The 16,143-nt window shown below is 39.0% G+C and overlaps 1 protein-coding gene across 1 annotated transcript in view; it reads left to right on the top strand.

Moving 5' to 3' along the window:
- Positions 1-16,143, top strand: part of DIP2C (disco interacting protein 2 homolog C) — a 304,980-nt gene that overhangs the window by 280,921 nt on the left and 7,916 nt on the right. The window contains exons 35-36 of the mRNA XM_062493877.1: positions 14,264-14,321; positions 15,281-15,355. Coding sequence (XP_062349861.1) covers positions 14,264-14,321; positions 15,281-15,355 — 133 coding nt within the window. The remainder of the gene's footprint in view (positions 1-14,263; positions 14,322-15,280; positions 15,356-16,143) is intronic.

Raw genomic sequence — 16,143 nt, 5'->3', positions numbered from 1 at the left:
CAAGGGGTGCAGCCACTTGGTCAGTGACTGGGGTCAGTTCTGAGACTGGAAAAAGGTTTGACTGCCTGGTTGTGAGCATCTAGTGTAGTTCTAGGTGCTCCAGCTTCTCAAGCAGCACCTCACATGGAGTCACGTTGTACTTGTTAGCCCTGAGGAGTGTCCCAGGCACCCCGAGCTGTCTCCAATGGCATTCGACACCTGTTTTTGGAATCTGAGTAGCACAAAAAGTAAGAATATACAGCTCTGGCTTGCTGTTGGTGACAGGATATCAGTATCATTTTACTGGGCATTTTACTGATTTTCTAGAGATCAGGGTCCTCAGGATGGCCTGAGGAAAGAGTGAGCAAAGACAAGCAAGTGCCACACAGGCTTTTAATAAAAAACAGAAGACTCCTGAGCTGTCTACCAGGTGGATGATGTGCCCCTGCAGTGCAGAGCAATGCAGTTTACAGAGATTACAGAGGTTAACTCAGGTCCAAAGGACAGAGTAGGTGGATTAATGTTTCCCAGCATAGCACAGAGGCTCCTGGCTGCTGCCTCCTTGTGCAGCTCAGGCCATGGCCATGTGCCCACAGGCATCCTCAGGGGGGAATGGGCAGCAGAGCCCTGGGCAGGAGCACCTAGTCAGGTCATTGCTGCATTTCTCTGCCTCTGGGAAAGCAATTTTATTCCCCTTCTGCTGCAAAAGAAGAAAGTAAATTGAAGAAATATATACGTACTCTTGTCCTGCTTCTGAAGGTCTGGTTGTTAGATTGTTCCATGGTATTTTTGACCAGTCATGCTCTCCTCAGAAGGCTTTTTGGGTGGTTAAGCACAAGATGCCTAAATATGCTAAAAGCTGAGAAGTGTTTAGAAGGTAAAAAAGGGAGCGAGTGACAGAGAGAGCCTTTTCTCATCATGCCAAAACACAATATACTTGAAAGATGGCGGCTTTTACAACATTTGCAGCCTTTTGTACCAGTAAAGATGTAAATTTGAAGCCCAAGCATCTGGATTGTTCTAAAACAATATTTACATGTGTTTATAAAATGTCCAGCAAAAAACATGTTTCATATATTAAAATAAAAATTTCACAGCTTCTTCGTCCTTAGGAGCAGCTTAGTTTCTGGTAGAAAAACTATGCACGGGCAAAACAGACCAATGCATCAAATTGAGAATAAACCAAAATAAATCTTTCTTTCCCATCAACAGGGCAAAATATTTTCAAGTATTCTGCTGCAGGTCAGGCTGCAGATTCTCAAATGTTTCAGTATATTTGTAAACATCCTGAACCATATTTTTTTTTACTCATTCAAAATTGTTTCAAAAATCTTATTCTTTTAATCTGATAATACATACTTTGAAATGACCTTGAATTTGAAACTAACAGGTATGAATTAGAAATAAAATTACATTAAAAATATTGAAATATTTTGACTGCTTTGAATTGTTTCCTGTATTTTTAACACAAGACATCTGGGTATCTGTACCTTTCATATTCTAAATGTTTTATAGAGAATTTCCTCAGAAATTTTAAATAGTGAGCTAAAGAATCCATCTGGTGATGGCCGAGGGAGATCACTGATCTTCTCCTAAAGTTGAAAGTTCATGCAATTCCTGTAAAGATAAACATCCCCTTGCATCCTAATGTTCTTTTCTATATCAAAACCTTATCCATTAAAAAAATATGGAGACCACTGTTCTTCCCTAAGTGGAGCAAGGAAAGATCTATTTTGATATTAAAGTTTATTTTTTATTTTTTATTAATTGCAATTTGTCTGCCCCCAAAAGCAGATACAAATGTCATCAGTCTTCTTGTTTAGTAGCAGCTAGTGACAGCTTACGAGTTTTGATGTAGTGGAGGCTTAGACTCCCAGAGGGAGAGAGCCACTAACCTAGTAACAAATGTCTTGATGAAGATTTAGATACCATTTTGCACGCATCTGTCACAGACAGTTCCCCCGTATTTTGACTACAAATTGCATTTAAACTTTTTATTGAACTGCATTGGCATTTTGTATCAAACTGGGCAAGAATGAAGACTTTCAGCCAGCTCTGGTAACCAGTGTTTTCTATTTTATTGATGGCATATCTATTTTCACACATGCAGACATCTTTTCCCATCATGTCATTCTTATCCTGTCCTCAAACTTCAGTATACCCCTTGGTGAAATAATAGGTGCATTAAACAATCTTTTAAATTATTCTGTTTAATCTAATTAAGTCTTTAGGGTAATAAAGATGGAAAAATTAATTTATTAAACACTTTTGTGATTTACTAGAGTTCTTTTGAGCTACATGTAATGGTGAGCTGCTGGGATAGACAGACATGGTGAGGCAGCTGGCACCAAAGAGAGACTCAAATCCAGGTGTTGGATATTGCCAAACAGACCAGAAGCACAAAGATGTATTTGGGTTCAAGTTACTAATTTTTTTAGTCTGGGTATTATTCAATTTGTGGCTTGTAATATCCACAGTCTTTCATTGAAATGCACCCACTCCATCATTAGGACAATTATTTTACTCTGATTACCCTCTTTATTAAACAAGCTGTCTGTGGAGCTGTACAAAATAGGTGTCTTTTCCCATGTGGCCACTGACATCTTCTTGGAGTGGTGCAAATTAATGTAGCTCTTAAAACAAAATTACCTTGTATATACTTAGTCTGTCATTAGCGGACTCGACTTCTTAGGGGAGGTCATTTGTGTGATGTAGTAATAATAATAAGCAGGTCTAACTTTTTGTTTTGGATTCCAAGAGTATTCAGAGATCTCTTCAGACTTGCTCAGATATTGTCTCCCTGACAAAGGTGTTTTCAGAGGGTGGAAATGCTGAATCTCATTCCTCAGGAAAAGAAGGGAACACTTGTAGAGTTTCAAAGAAATGAGAAAACAGTTACTTAGGATTTATTTTTATAGATTGCTTGTACAATGAGCCCAGTCTCAAATCCAGGCTCTGTCAAAAGGAATCAGTAAAGGCTTTGGCTTAATTTTAATATATTCCAGCATTTCAGACTTCATGCAGGAGCAGAAAAATAGCCTTTTATCATGGCTGTCAATTGTTTATCCTTCTCCTCTGCATTTTACTGAAACTTTCATGTTATGTATACATATGAGGTAATACCAAACAGCAAAGCCACAGGAGCTTTCTTCTGTTGTTCTCAAACTGTTCTCCTCCCTCTACCTTGAGCAATATTTTTATTAAAGGGTTACCATAGAAAAGAACTCCTTAGCTGAGTTTTTAGCTGAGCTGTAGCCACAGCTCTGTAGCACAGTCATGGTGTGGAGGGGAGCCATTTCATATTCACACAGAAGGTAGAAGAGACAGAGGGAGGTCTGTCAGAAGGAGACTTGCTAATAATAAGTGACAGTGAAACAGTTAGCTTTTGTGAAAATTTAATTGACTAATCCTATTTGAAAGCCATGTGCCAATGGTAGCAAAAGAGAAACTTTGAGGAGTGCTCTCTTGATGCTGGGGGGAGCAGGACTTTTCCAGCTCCTGCCATCAGTTACAGTGTACAGAGCCCAGTCACAGGTAAGAGAAAATCACAGTCCTCAGTTGTTCAGTGTGTGGGGTCCAAAGGGGTGGTTAAAACCCATCACTACCCTCTGTGACACCCAGCCAGCATTTCCCTTGCAGTGAGATGCTGTAAGCAGAGGGTAAGGGTTGTTTTGAGGTGTAAAGTTCCATGTACCTGATGAACTGTTCAAAACATAGACCTCCCATGTCATTGTCCTCAGAGTCCTTTAGACACAATGAGATTATTTTGCAAATGGATTTGTCAAGCGCCATCTCCAGCAGTGCCATTCCTGTCACCCTGAGCTTCAGGGATATTCTCATATGAGTGGCTCCAATTCCAAGTTCCACACAACACCCATACTTTTTTTGTAATTGTCTCTTCCTTTAGCTGTTTGTTGTTTTTTTTTTTTCTTCTGTTACCACAGAAAGTTTTTTCATGAAAGTGAAAACATTTGCACCCCTATGGAGTTGGTAGAAGTAACTCGGCTGAAAGAAGGGCCTGAGGTCTTAAAAATAAAACCTGAGTCCCTCAAAGATTTAAGTACAAAAAGAAATGATGCAGTTTGGTTTTGAGGAGTCTTTGTAGAACTGCCTGGCTTTTAGGGATTTTGCCTATTAGCTTTCAAAAGCTTATTTGTGAATATAAGCTGTTTGTCATGGTACTGGCAAAACCTGCCTTCTTCTTCATGTTTTTCCTCAGGAGAAGATATAGCCTTGGCCTTTTAGCAGTATTGTGCTTTCTTTCTGTCATGCAAGCACTGCTGTCTCAAAAATCCCCTTGGCGTTGTTTCTGATCTATGGGAAACAAATCTCCCGGAAAGAAAAGTTAATTTGGGCTGATAAGCATCATGTAAACACTTTCAGTTCTGGCTTAGAGAACTCCCAGTCTGTCTAGAGAGGAGGAAAGGTTCTCTCTTGCTGTTCTGGCTGCATCAAGGGACCAACTTGTTTAATCACAGTACACTGAATAGTCAGTGATTAGGAATAAAGCTGATGGCCTGGGAAACTGAAGAGGAGCAAATATTGTTGAAGAAATTGTACTATTTACCCATGAGGATCCAGAGTTGCAACCAAATTTATAAATGTACCTTTTAAAGAGCTTTGAAAGATGCCTTGTGTTTCCAGGCATAGCTCAACTTCTGTGCAGGGCAGAAGAAAGGGAGAAATGTCCAAGAACTAGGGGAGAGGGAGCCCTACAAAGTGATCTTTGTGCTATCTAAGGCAAGATTACTTGTCACTGAAGTATTTCCTCCCTTGACACAAGCCCATTTCTTCCTTGATGAAGTTATCTTCAAGAGAAAAGCATATCAAGATTTTAGTGGAACAGGACAATGAGAGTTGGCTCCAAATATGGTTTTTGAGAGAGGATGTGGTTTAGCATAGTTTAACTACAAATCAAGAAATTCCAATTATATTTCCCTGGAGGGCTTAAGGGAAAGAGAATACTGTCCTGTGTACAAAGTAAGAGAAAGACAAAAGGAAAATAAAAAGCTGTAGCTTTCCAGGAAGGTGGGTGTATTGCAGTTGTACAGTTACTGTGTTATTGTTTGCAAGTAACATTGGCATGTCATTCTTCAATATGAGTAAAATAACTAGATGGAAAATGGTTCCATTTTTGTTTTTACAAACCAGTTTTGAGTGTAACAATAATTTTGATGAAATTACAAAATTTTAGTAAAATTATTGGGATTTTTTTGCTGCTTATTAGAATTCCAACCTATTAAAATATACCAACATAGTTACTCCTGAAGAGTGTCTGACACTTAAAAGGATTTTCCATTTCCAGGTATTCTGAGTTTCTTGAGTGTTACAGGTCCTTCTCTTTCAATCATGCTTCCTATGGAAGCTGGGAATAGATAAAACAATCTGGCTGCTCAGATTTCTGAGGAAGATTTACTTAAAATTCTTCCTTTTTTTGTTATCTACAAGCCATACTTCTTTCTTTCTCTCTCCCAGAGAGTCTAGCTGTACAGTCTAGCTTTGCCATGTCTAGCTGTATAGTTCCAGCAATGTCTTAATAAAATGGGATGTTGATTCTTCAAATTTTTTTGTGCAAATAAGGTGTATTATGTATTTCATTTTTACAGATAATGTCTTCTGAAGCAATTTGCTTTCCTTCATTTTGGTAAATACTCTTAATGGAATGCTAAACACTGATTCCTTAAAACTGCCAAGTGATCAGCATAGGGTACGTTTGCTGTTTCAGTAGTGAAGGAAAAAGTGCTGCTTTCCTGCACTGCTGCCTTAGAGGGCATTTCACAAGGCATCTGCTTTGGAAGGGGAAATACTTAATGAATATATGTACGATTTGGAGCCAGGCTTTGTTGCTTCTGCAGCCCTAGCCACAGACTGCTGTGCTGTAAGAGATGGAGCTTCCTACGTGCTCTCCATCCCTCTTTCCATTGCCCTTTTCTCTTGCCAACCTTTGCAGGAGGACAGGGCCTTTGCCATGCCACACACTTGTCACCTTTTTGTGACGTGTAATTCAGCACAGGGTGCTGTGCTGCCAATTACCCCTGGGAAATGGGCTCTGTCACCTTTGGGACCCACTCCAGCTTGCCAGCCTCAGGCACTCACGTGGTCAGTGAAATTTCTGGCTGAAAGAAAACTGAAGGAACGGTTAAGCTTGGAAGGAGAGCTCTGACTGGTAAAAGCATCCTTTATTTATGTAAGGGTACAACATCTCTAATTTGGTTAGAGGTGTAATATCCTCTTAAATGGCTCCTTTCAATGGATCGTAATATGTTGCTTCAAGCCTAACTTGTCCTTTTTATTATGGCATATAATGGAAGTGTCTGTGAGCAGAAGATGAACTTGTGTAAGCAAAGAGTCTCAAGAAGCTCAGCCACAGTTCCCAGTGAGTTTCCTGTGACAGGACAGTCCCTTTTCAATGCCTGCAGGTGTACAAGGCACTGCTGCTCATGGCACTGCTGACCTTTCCTTCTGACTGCTCATCTGCAGTTTTCATTGAACTGAGAAAATAGCTTCATGTGCTGGTGTTCCATGCTCCCTGGTTGCTGTTAAGGAGAACTTTCTGCAGATTCTTTCCCAAAAATGCAGGGTTAGTCAGCTAATGGTGGGAAATTTGGAGGTTATAGCAAGAGAAGGGGAACAGATTAAAGAAAATTACTTGATTTCAAAAATTCCACCTTTGATTACATTGTGGGAATGTAGAATGTGAATATTTCATTAGCAATGCTAAAATAATTTCCATCATTTGTTAACAACAAATAAGCTAATTCCATTAGCTGAGGATGTTTTTAGATCCCAAGTTCATTATAATTAAATTTTTCCCTGTATGTGAAGTCTCTTTAGAGATTAGGACTAGGAAGACAAAGGGTTACAAAATAAAAAAAGCATATTGCACTAAAAAGAATTTTCATATCTCAACTGTGATTATGAAAAGTGCTGTAAAAACAATTAGTGATAAGCACCATGTCCTGGGAGGTTTGTAATCTGAGTAAAAATATAACAGCTGTGAGCAGCTTTATGCCTGGCTTTGCAAAGCTGAACCTGAAGCACAGAAAAGGGTGATGCTGTAGCTGATGATGCTCGAGGTGCAAGGTGGGATACCAAATTCTCCAGAGTCCTGGTCCACTACATTCTCTTTAGGTAGTTGCATAATGTGCTTTAAAGAATATGCAAAGTTAATTTAAACAAATTTAATGTGTGATAACGGCTGAACATTTTAAAGTAATTCAAAGCTAAAAGCAAACATAAACATGACTTACCTTTTTAACATATTCTCATAATCTTTTGTGATAAAATTGCTATTGCTTTTTTTTTAAATCTGCGTAGCTTTGAGTGTTCCCTTCCTGAACCAGGCTTCTTGCCCTATTTTGATTTGTTTGCAGTTTTCTGAACTCTTTTAAATTATTGTATAACTTTTTCTGCTTCTTTGTCCAGCCATCTGAAGGATTGGAAGCTCTTAGCTTTTGACCACAGGGAATTTGGCACACGAAGCATAATTTAGGTTTATAGTGAAGGATTTCTTTACAGTAAAGGAAATTATTTAGTGCTAATTCTTGTTGATTATCAAAATAGCAGGATTGAAATATGTCTTAGGCATACAGAAAGTTTAATGGTTGTTCATTTGGTTGGTTAAAATTTGCCTAAATCCCAAAGTCTCTTTTTCAGTCTCAGTTGTATTTATCCATTACCTGAACATATCATGTGATAGGAGAAAATCTGCACTGAGGGAACTAGGACAATGCAGGGAAACTTCTTAATTATCTACATTTTCCCTTCAACCTAAGTGCTCAGCTGTGCAGTTTTCTGTTTAGCTATTTGAACCCTACATTTTGGAAGGCGGAGCTCATGTTCTTTGATCCATATTTGCTTTTTTTTTTTTTGGTAGAATGATCTCATTGCCTTGTCAATTCTGGAATCGTTTATGAAGAAACATTTTATTATTTGAATAAGGAGAAAATGCACTGATAGTCTTGAGTATCAAAGAGCCCTGACCCAGTCCAGCACCCCGCTGTTACCTACAGTGCCTATCCTTCTTCTAACTATAGAAAATGAGAAGAGTTTGCATCAGCCCTTTCCTACCAAAAGTCTTACCCAGGCACCATCTCAGACTGGACACTGATATATATCTGAAAGGTGGTGTTGATGGCAGTAGTTCTTATTGATTTGAGTCAGAACCAGGAAGTCTCTGTGCTCTGAATGTAGCCACATAAAAGGTCTCTGACACTAAATGCCTTGCCATTAGATTTTGGTTACTGTTGCTAATGAATTAGGTAGTTGGCCATTTTTCACTGTAAAAGACCATGGTTTTGAATTAAGAAGGGTCAATTTGGGCAGATTCTTTTCAGCTTAAGGAAAAAGAGTCTTCAAAGTGGTCAAAACACATTAAGTTTTTAATTTTTGCTCATGAGGTGGGTTAATGTTTTTAGTTTTTTCCAAATTTTCAGTTTGGAGAGTTAATTTAATTTCACAACAAAATGCCCTGAAGTATTAAACATAAATAACCTCTTTTTCTGACCTGCTACATGGAGTTTTTTTAGATTCTGTTTACAACGTGTGTACATCTTTATCTTCTTTGCTCCAGTTTAATACAGAAAAATCTGCAATACATCAGTATCTTACAGGATAAGAAAATATCCATGTTTCCCCCACAAGCTTAACTTTTAATCTAGGATGATGGTCAGTAGGTAAACTTAAGAAATAGGGCTGGAATGAAACCAGAGACCACTGGCTGTTGCTTTCTGCCACAGAAAGACTGTGGGCAAGGAAAGGCCTTAAATACGTTGGATTATATGTTCTTCACATCCTATTTCTTTCCTCTAGGCTTTGTTGCTGAAGGTTTTCAAGAGTGGCAGCATCCAAGAACAGATGCTGAAAGACATCAGAGTGCAAAATAACTGGTATTAAAGAAACCAAAGAGTTGGGCTTCCAAGCTGGCATGCCTGTGAAGTGAGATTGTGTGAGAGCTGCTCCAGACAGGAGGAAGGGTTGGTGGGATGAACAGGGAAATCAGAGCTGGAGGTGATATGTGTGAGAAAGTGCAGTGCCCAAGCCTGACTGACAGAAGATGCTGGCACACAGGCAAGGAGGAAGAGGGCAATTACCGTGGCTCAGCTTGAGGGAATGGCTATAAAGAAAAGACAGAAGTTCAAGATGTGGGGCTTGGCCAAGTGGTAGGGGAAAAGGCAACTTCAGCTGAGTTATGGTGAAGGAGAATGGGGCCACTGGGGAAAAGCTCCTTGGAGTTGGACATGGAGAGGTAGAAATAACAAGAAGAAGCTGAGACTGGTTCATGCCAAGCATTGCAAGAGTGAAAAAGGTTCCTGAATTTGAAATAAGTTCAGCTGAGAAATAAGTCCTGAAAGGAAGTGGAAGAAGCCCCATCATTTGAAATACTCTAACAGAAGCAGGCAAAGCACTCAAAAGTGCACTGCAGGGAGCAGTCTTTTTTTTTTTTTTTTTTTTTTGGCAGAGAGCAAGACTCGGATGACCTCATAGGTTCTTTCCATCTCTATTAGAATCACAGAATCCACACTCTTTCTCCAAGCAGCAGCAGCACAGCTGTCTCTGAAGTCTACCCAGTTTTGGCACTGTAGTCTTGCTTAGTACCTCTGTGCATGTGCCAGCCCGTGCAGATTCCCAAAGCAAGAGTGAATAGCACTGCTGACAAACTCTCTGATTAGTGTGAAGCACTAGCAAGCTGTGCAGTGTATTCTGGAGAGTTTTCAAACCATATCTAAAGTGGAGCATAAACAAAATTTTCGGTTTCATGTAAGATAGCTGGGCAGAAAGACATTGTTGCTGCATTTTGATACTCCTTTTCTTCACAGTGATTGCAGTGCCTGATTAGTTATAGCTGCCCAGTTCCTGTTCTTAAGTCAGATTTCAAGTCTTACTTTTCTATAGTAAGTGTTTGATTTAAAGATGAAATATGTTCAGTATATTAAATTGTAACAAGAAAATAAGTTGGCACATACTGGGGGTGTAGCTGCATTCCCCATTAAATCCCAGGAACCAGACTTTGAAACAGTTTTCTCAACTGTACAGCTCCAGTGAGAAGTTTAAAAGAAAAGGTTCCTAGGAACAGTGGAAAAAAGTTATGAAAAATATACTCTTCTGTACTGTTCTGTGTAAATATTTCAGTTTCATTGCCTATCATCCCTTGTTATAGCTTTGCAACAGTGAAACAATTCTTAGACATCTTATGTCTCCCCTCTCCAGTGAGACCTTGCAGTGGGGGAGAAACCCTATGTCTGCCTACTTCAGGTCTCTCATTTATTTTTTCCCTCTCAGCTTGGCTACAAACCACCAGAAGGTGCAAAAGCAGCTTTCACACTCAAGGACAGCATGTTTTCTCCCATCCACTTGATTTTCATGCTCTTTGCCCAGTCTGGCTCTACTGCCATGTTCTCCTTTGCCCTTCCCAGCAAGACTCGGCAGCAGAAGTAAACAGCAGGAAGCTCTGAACTCACTTTTGTAAGAGATTGTTTTCATTCCCAACAAAGAACTCTGGAGCACTGCTGAGAAACAGGACATGCCTTTCCTGGACCTGCGCTGCCTGGGAGTGGGTTATGATTATTTGTGAATTTGGAGAGGGTTTGCTGTCATTGTCCTAGGGAGCCTGCAAGGAGCCAGCATCACCTGGGTAATTCAGAGGTCTTGTTCTTAATGGTCTGGTGGGCCCTGTGCTCTGCATTTTTATTTTTGCCTACCAGAGCAGCCTTGATAGTGATGCTGTTTGCTCAAGAGGGAAGTAAAGTTTTAAATTGTGTCTACATTTCTCAGTGGAAAAAGGGGAATCTCTTGAGGAAGAGTGGGAACAATTGAATTATTTTATGCTGAGGCACAGTAAAACTAATTTTAAAAATTATTGCCTAATGCTCATAATTTATTCACAGTATCTAGTCCCAGTAGAGTTAATGAGACAATTAAGCACTTAAAATTAAGAATGTGCATGAGAGTTGCTAACATCAGAATCTCATGTTTTACTTGTACTTTTTTGAAATATCTTTGTGGCAAAAAAAAAAAATCTTATTTTTGGATTTGTTAGAGGTTTCACAGTGTGTTTCCCAAGGGATTATGAGCTTAGCAGAAACTTTTTAAAAAGGGATCCAAGGTTTGGGGTGCTAAGAGGCCCTCACAGAAAACCTTCAGGAAATGCCTTTACTATTTCTATTTATGCCTAAACTTTGTTTAGTGCACTTCTGTGAAAACTCTGTAGGGATGTGAGGAGGGAAGCACAGAGTGGGAGAAGTTTAACAGAGCAGGAAAGTGAGAAATTGCACCTTCTATGGATCATCGTGTGCTAAAAAATCAGGCAAGGTTAAATGAAACAGGTGGGAAAGGGAACTAGAAGAATATGCCCATGATAATAAGAACAAGATGGAAAGCACAGATGCTGAAAGCAAAGAGGGGATTGTCAGATTTATGACTCTTGATTTGTTTCCAGCAGTCACGCCATTGACTGTCAAATGTGTTGCTTTATTATTTGTGATTTTTGCTAGGCCTGGAGTTTAGCAACACTTTATGGAGGCATGTCTTAATGACAGGAAGGGACCAAAGGCCACCAGTATCTCTGGGCAGCTGGACAGTTCTGACATGCACTTTTCCTGCCCTGGAGGTTTTTTCTACTGTTAATTCAAGTAGAACTCTCTTTAAACCTATCTTAAATTACACAAAGTGCTTCCTGACCTTTGTTGCGCCATCATTCTGAACAGTGCTTGTGGCTGAGGTTTTCTAAATTGTCTTTTTTTAAAGATTTTATCAATTTCACAAATGCTTGTGAATAATAGGTAAAATAACTCTTTTAAAGGAGGTACCAAGTGGATGAGATGATGACCATTTCTTCCAAGAGTAGCTACCTGTCTGCAAATACCTGTTGGAGATGTCAGTTTTTTGGAAGAACTCAGTTAAGGGCATTTTTTATTTCTAGGCTAATATGGATTTTACAGAACAAAGAGGAGATAGAGATAGAGATAGAGATGGTATAGATATAGATAGGTATAGGTATAGATATAGGTATAGATATGGGTATAGATATAGGTATAGATATAGATAGATATAGATGATATAGATATAGATATAGATATAGATATAGATATAGATATAGATATAGATATAGATATAGATATAGATATAGATATAGATATAGATATAGATACAAAGGCAGAAATATATAGGCATTAGTAGCAACTGGTTTTTGCAATATTTGATTTAATTTCAATATATATGAAGTTATTTTTAAAACCCTTTCCAAATACTCCTAAATACTTATGATTTGGCTGCCATTTGTGTGGTTGTGTGCCATTTGGTTGCCATTTGCAGCCACACAAGTGTGGCTGATGTAGATGTACTCTTTATAGGGCAGCATTAAGTTAGTCTTGCACACATGCATTCTATAGAGAAGCTCCCATGTCCTGACTTTCTGCTGCACTGTGTCTGTGTGCCTGGATGAACAAATGGATGCTGCATCATCGCTTTTCCCTTCTGCCATCAATTCAGTGCTGGCTCTACTGCTTTTCAGCAGGAAATGCAGAAACACAGACATGTTACATGTGTAACACAACAGTAAAAAAAGGGCAGTACAGCAGTAAAGGTAACACACAGAGGTAATTAGTGCTTCAGGCTCATTCTGGGAGTTTAGTGGCAGTTGAATGAGTGTTGAAAAGTGATTCCTGTAACACACCTTGTAGGTCTGGCTGTGGCTGCCCAACTGTGCCTGCTCCAGGCAGTACCCTTTGTAGGGCACTTTGCATCCTTTTTCTCTCAACACAACTTGGAAAAAGGTCTGAAATTCCTGGGTGTTGGGGTTGTATCTTTCTGTTAGTGAGAGGAGCTGTTCACACTGATGTGCAATATCTTAGGGTTTAGCCCTGCCCCATTCATCAAGGTTGAGAGACTTCCCAGAACTGCAGATAAAACACTATTCACTATTCCTGCCTTGACCTCAGCAGTCTCACCTTCTATAGAAGACACTTGGAGCAAAGAAATAGGGGAAAAAAAAGGAAAAAGATCTTTTTCCATCTCCTTTCTGCGTAGGGTCTGAACTTGCCAAAGCTTTGTTCTCCAAAGGGACCTCTAGCTGAGGTGTCTCTGTCTCATCCCTCCTTTCCCAAACTGAGCACTGTGATGCTCTGCAAAAAGACCTCAAAACAGTCTGAAAAAGATCTATTGTGACTACTCCTAATAGACTCAGTTTTACGCTTGGCTTAATGGGATCCAGGTCTCCACCCATCTGCTCCTGTCTATTTTCTTGTCTTTTGATATTTCGTCTTTACCTTTTACATGGTTGGCTTTTAGGCATCTTGTGTTGTAGGATTTTGTCTTTCTGATGCCTGGAGCTGAGGGGAGGAAAGAGGTAACAGCAGCTTTTTGGGCACAAGTCCAGATTTAGCTTGGCTAAGTGGATTATGGATATTGTTCAGGAGTGGGAAATTTAAGTTTTTCATGGTAATCATAACTTCTAAGCTACTTAAGATAGAGGAATAAGTAGATGTTACCAAGTTTTCTTTGCCATGTACTGGCTGAAATCATCATGTATTTTAGAACTTGGAAGTCCCTTTCATTCTAACCTGCTGCGTACTTTTCTAAGGTTAAATGAGAAATTACTTTCCAGACCATTATACCACTGAAGGAGAGATGACATTCCAGTTGACTTAGTGTGGAAATAAGTTATCTAAAAAAAGAGAGACAACCAGAAGGTCACACTCTGAGAACGGATCTGATCTCAGCAGTAATAATATTTTTTCATTAATTTTTTTTTTAATATTGAAATGTTTATCAGCCACTGTCCATTGAAAATAATTAAAAGATTGCAAATGCAGATTTGAAGCTGAGGCCAGGTTATAAGTTGTTTTGATATGATTTTGATTTTAGCTGTCAGCTACTTGTGGAATGTGGTTGCTCACTCAGCTCACATGCTTTTGTATCTGTGCCCTGGCTTTTATGATGTTCTTGTGGGAAATCAATATTTTAGATCCCTCTTGTCAGGAATAAATTTGTGCATGAAATTCCTGTTGCAAAAGTCTATCAAAAACAAATAAAAGGCACCAACTACATTTGAAGAACTTATTATTTAAGAAAGCATTCACATACATCTTTTTTTCATTATTTTCCCATCCATAAGTTTTGACTAATATTGCATATTGGGTCTGATTATGTTCCCCAAAACAGGATATAAACTTTATTTCTTCCAAAAATAACATTAAACTCTGCAACCATTAACCATTCCTTTTAGAAATAAATGTTAATGAAAAGCAACTAAATGCAACTATGTATTATACATATTATTTTGCAGAGTTCGTTTGGTTGAAAGAGGATCTCCACATAGTTTGCCTCTTATGGAGTCTGGAAAAGTAAGTACTGAAAGAAGATTTAATCCTAACTTTTATGGTCAATATTTTCAGTAAATATTCTGTTCATTTTTACATTAATGTAGTACTAGGGAGGGGGCTATTAGCTGTGCAGATTGATGTCCTTCCTTTACTGTTAAGGTTACAGCATGATGGCAGTGACTGATGCATTACTGCTCTCTCAGAACCTGTACCTCACTCTTTTATGCATAAATAATTCCTTCTTTTATTCAAGAATAAGGTATTTCATCCCCTGTGTGTCATTCTTGAAGCAGTTGACAAAGTTGGCGCTGGTGCCAGCAGTTCCATTGATGTAGAGCCCACCTCCAGTGGGAGCTGGTCTGAGATGCCCACGGGCTACTGATCACCTGCAGAGGGCTGTCCCTGCTGGAGCATGGCTGTGGGGACAGGGGGAGGGCATAGGGGCAGACTCTGATGCCTGTGGGTGCTCATCTAAAGCTTTCTGTCCATGGCTTTGAAGACATTTGTGGTCAGAGGATGCTCCCTTTTCTATTCTAGAGTTCAACATCCACCTCTGCAGCTGTTGAATGTCCATTACATGAGGTCTTTGGCAGGTCATTACTCTGGGAGATTGCATGATGCCTCTGGCTTTCTCCTTGTTTAAGGCCAAAAGTTCATTGGGGTTTTTCCTATCCTATTCTTATAGAGACAGGGGCCATTTGGTCAGACTTTCGTTCTGTGGGTGAACATTTGATTTCTGAGGAGGTTTATTGATGGAACAGTGTTTTCGAAGCAGTTTTGTCACGTTTCCCAATTGCCTCAGAATTTATCGTATCCATGGACTTTTTTTTTTTTTTTCACTGTAAGTCTACTTCAACTTTTTAAGGATTTTTAAGGATTTCTCTTAGTTTGTAATGAAGGTTCTTTGGGGACAAAGCGTCAGCATGCAATTGCATGAGGTGGTACCTGCTTTCTTACTGCTTCATGTTTTTTTTTAATAGATCCTCCCAGGAGTACGTATCATTATTGCTAATCCAGAAACAAAGGGACCCCTAGGAGATTCTCATCTTGGTGAGGTGAGTCATGAGAACCTGAACTTTGTATACCCTGAACTAAATTGCAGAGACAAAGTTATTGTTGTGCATGCTGATGATTTCCTATGATACATCTTATCAAATGCCCAGTTAAGAAAACAGTAAATTCTACTGATCTTTATAAAGTGTGGATCATTATATTTGTGTCATTATTAAAATTGTTAGTAAATTGTTTCTAAATAGTAATAGCTCAAGTTAAAAATAAAAAAGAAAAATAATCTGCTTTTGCTAACTGTATTTGATACTTGGTGCTTTGCTAATTCTGATGGATGCTTACATGAAAAGTAAGTTTATAGATTAGTCTAATTTCAGCTAGAAGGTTTTCTTGTGCTGTTCTCCATAATCATTGTGCTTCATTACACTGAAGTACTCTCATTAGCTCAGCTGAGCAAGACTATATGTTTTTTTAATATATTTTATGTTTCTAGACTGATAAAAAATTATGTTATTTTCAAGCAATTAAAAATCTAGTTAAGAAAATGAAGAACATGTTTGATCATAATTAAAACCATAGTCTAATTTGTGATTTTCTCTAAGAGTTCATTAATTTAAAATTGTAAAAAATTCTGTGATGCTTTGAATTCGATGGAATGAATCCTTCTCCAAAGGTGAAGGTCCCTGGCCTCACCCTTTAAAATAACCCATCTGTCTGGTGTTCATGGAGGATGCTCTGCTGGGGTAAATACACTGAACCAGGTGTGAGGAACTTGGCATGGCTCAGAGCTGCCCTGCAACTTCAACAGAACTAGACTGGGTTCTCTGTGCTAGAA

Source organism: Cinclus cinclus, chromosome 1, assembly GCF_963662255.1.
Source record: "Cinclus cinclus chromosome 1, bCinCin1.1, whole genome shotgun sequence".
Classification (NCBI taxonomy): domain Eukaryota; kingdom Metazoa; phylum Chordata; class Aves; order Passeriformes; family Cinclidae; genus Cinclus; species Cinclus cinclus.
This window is presented reverse-complemented; position numbering and strand designations above follow the sequence as displayed.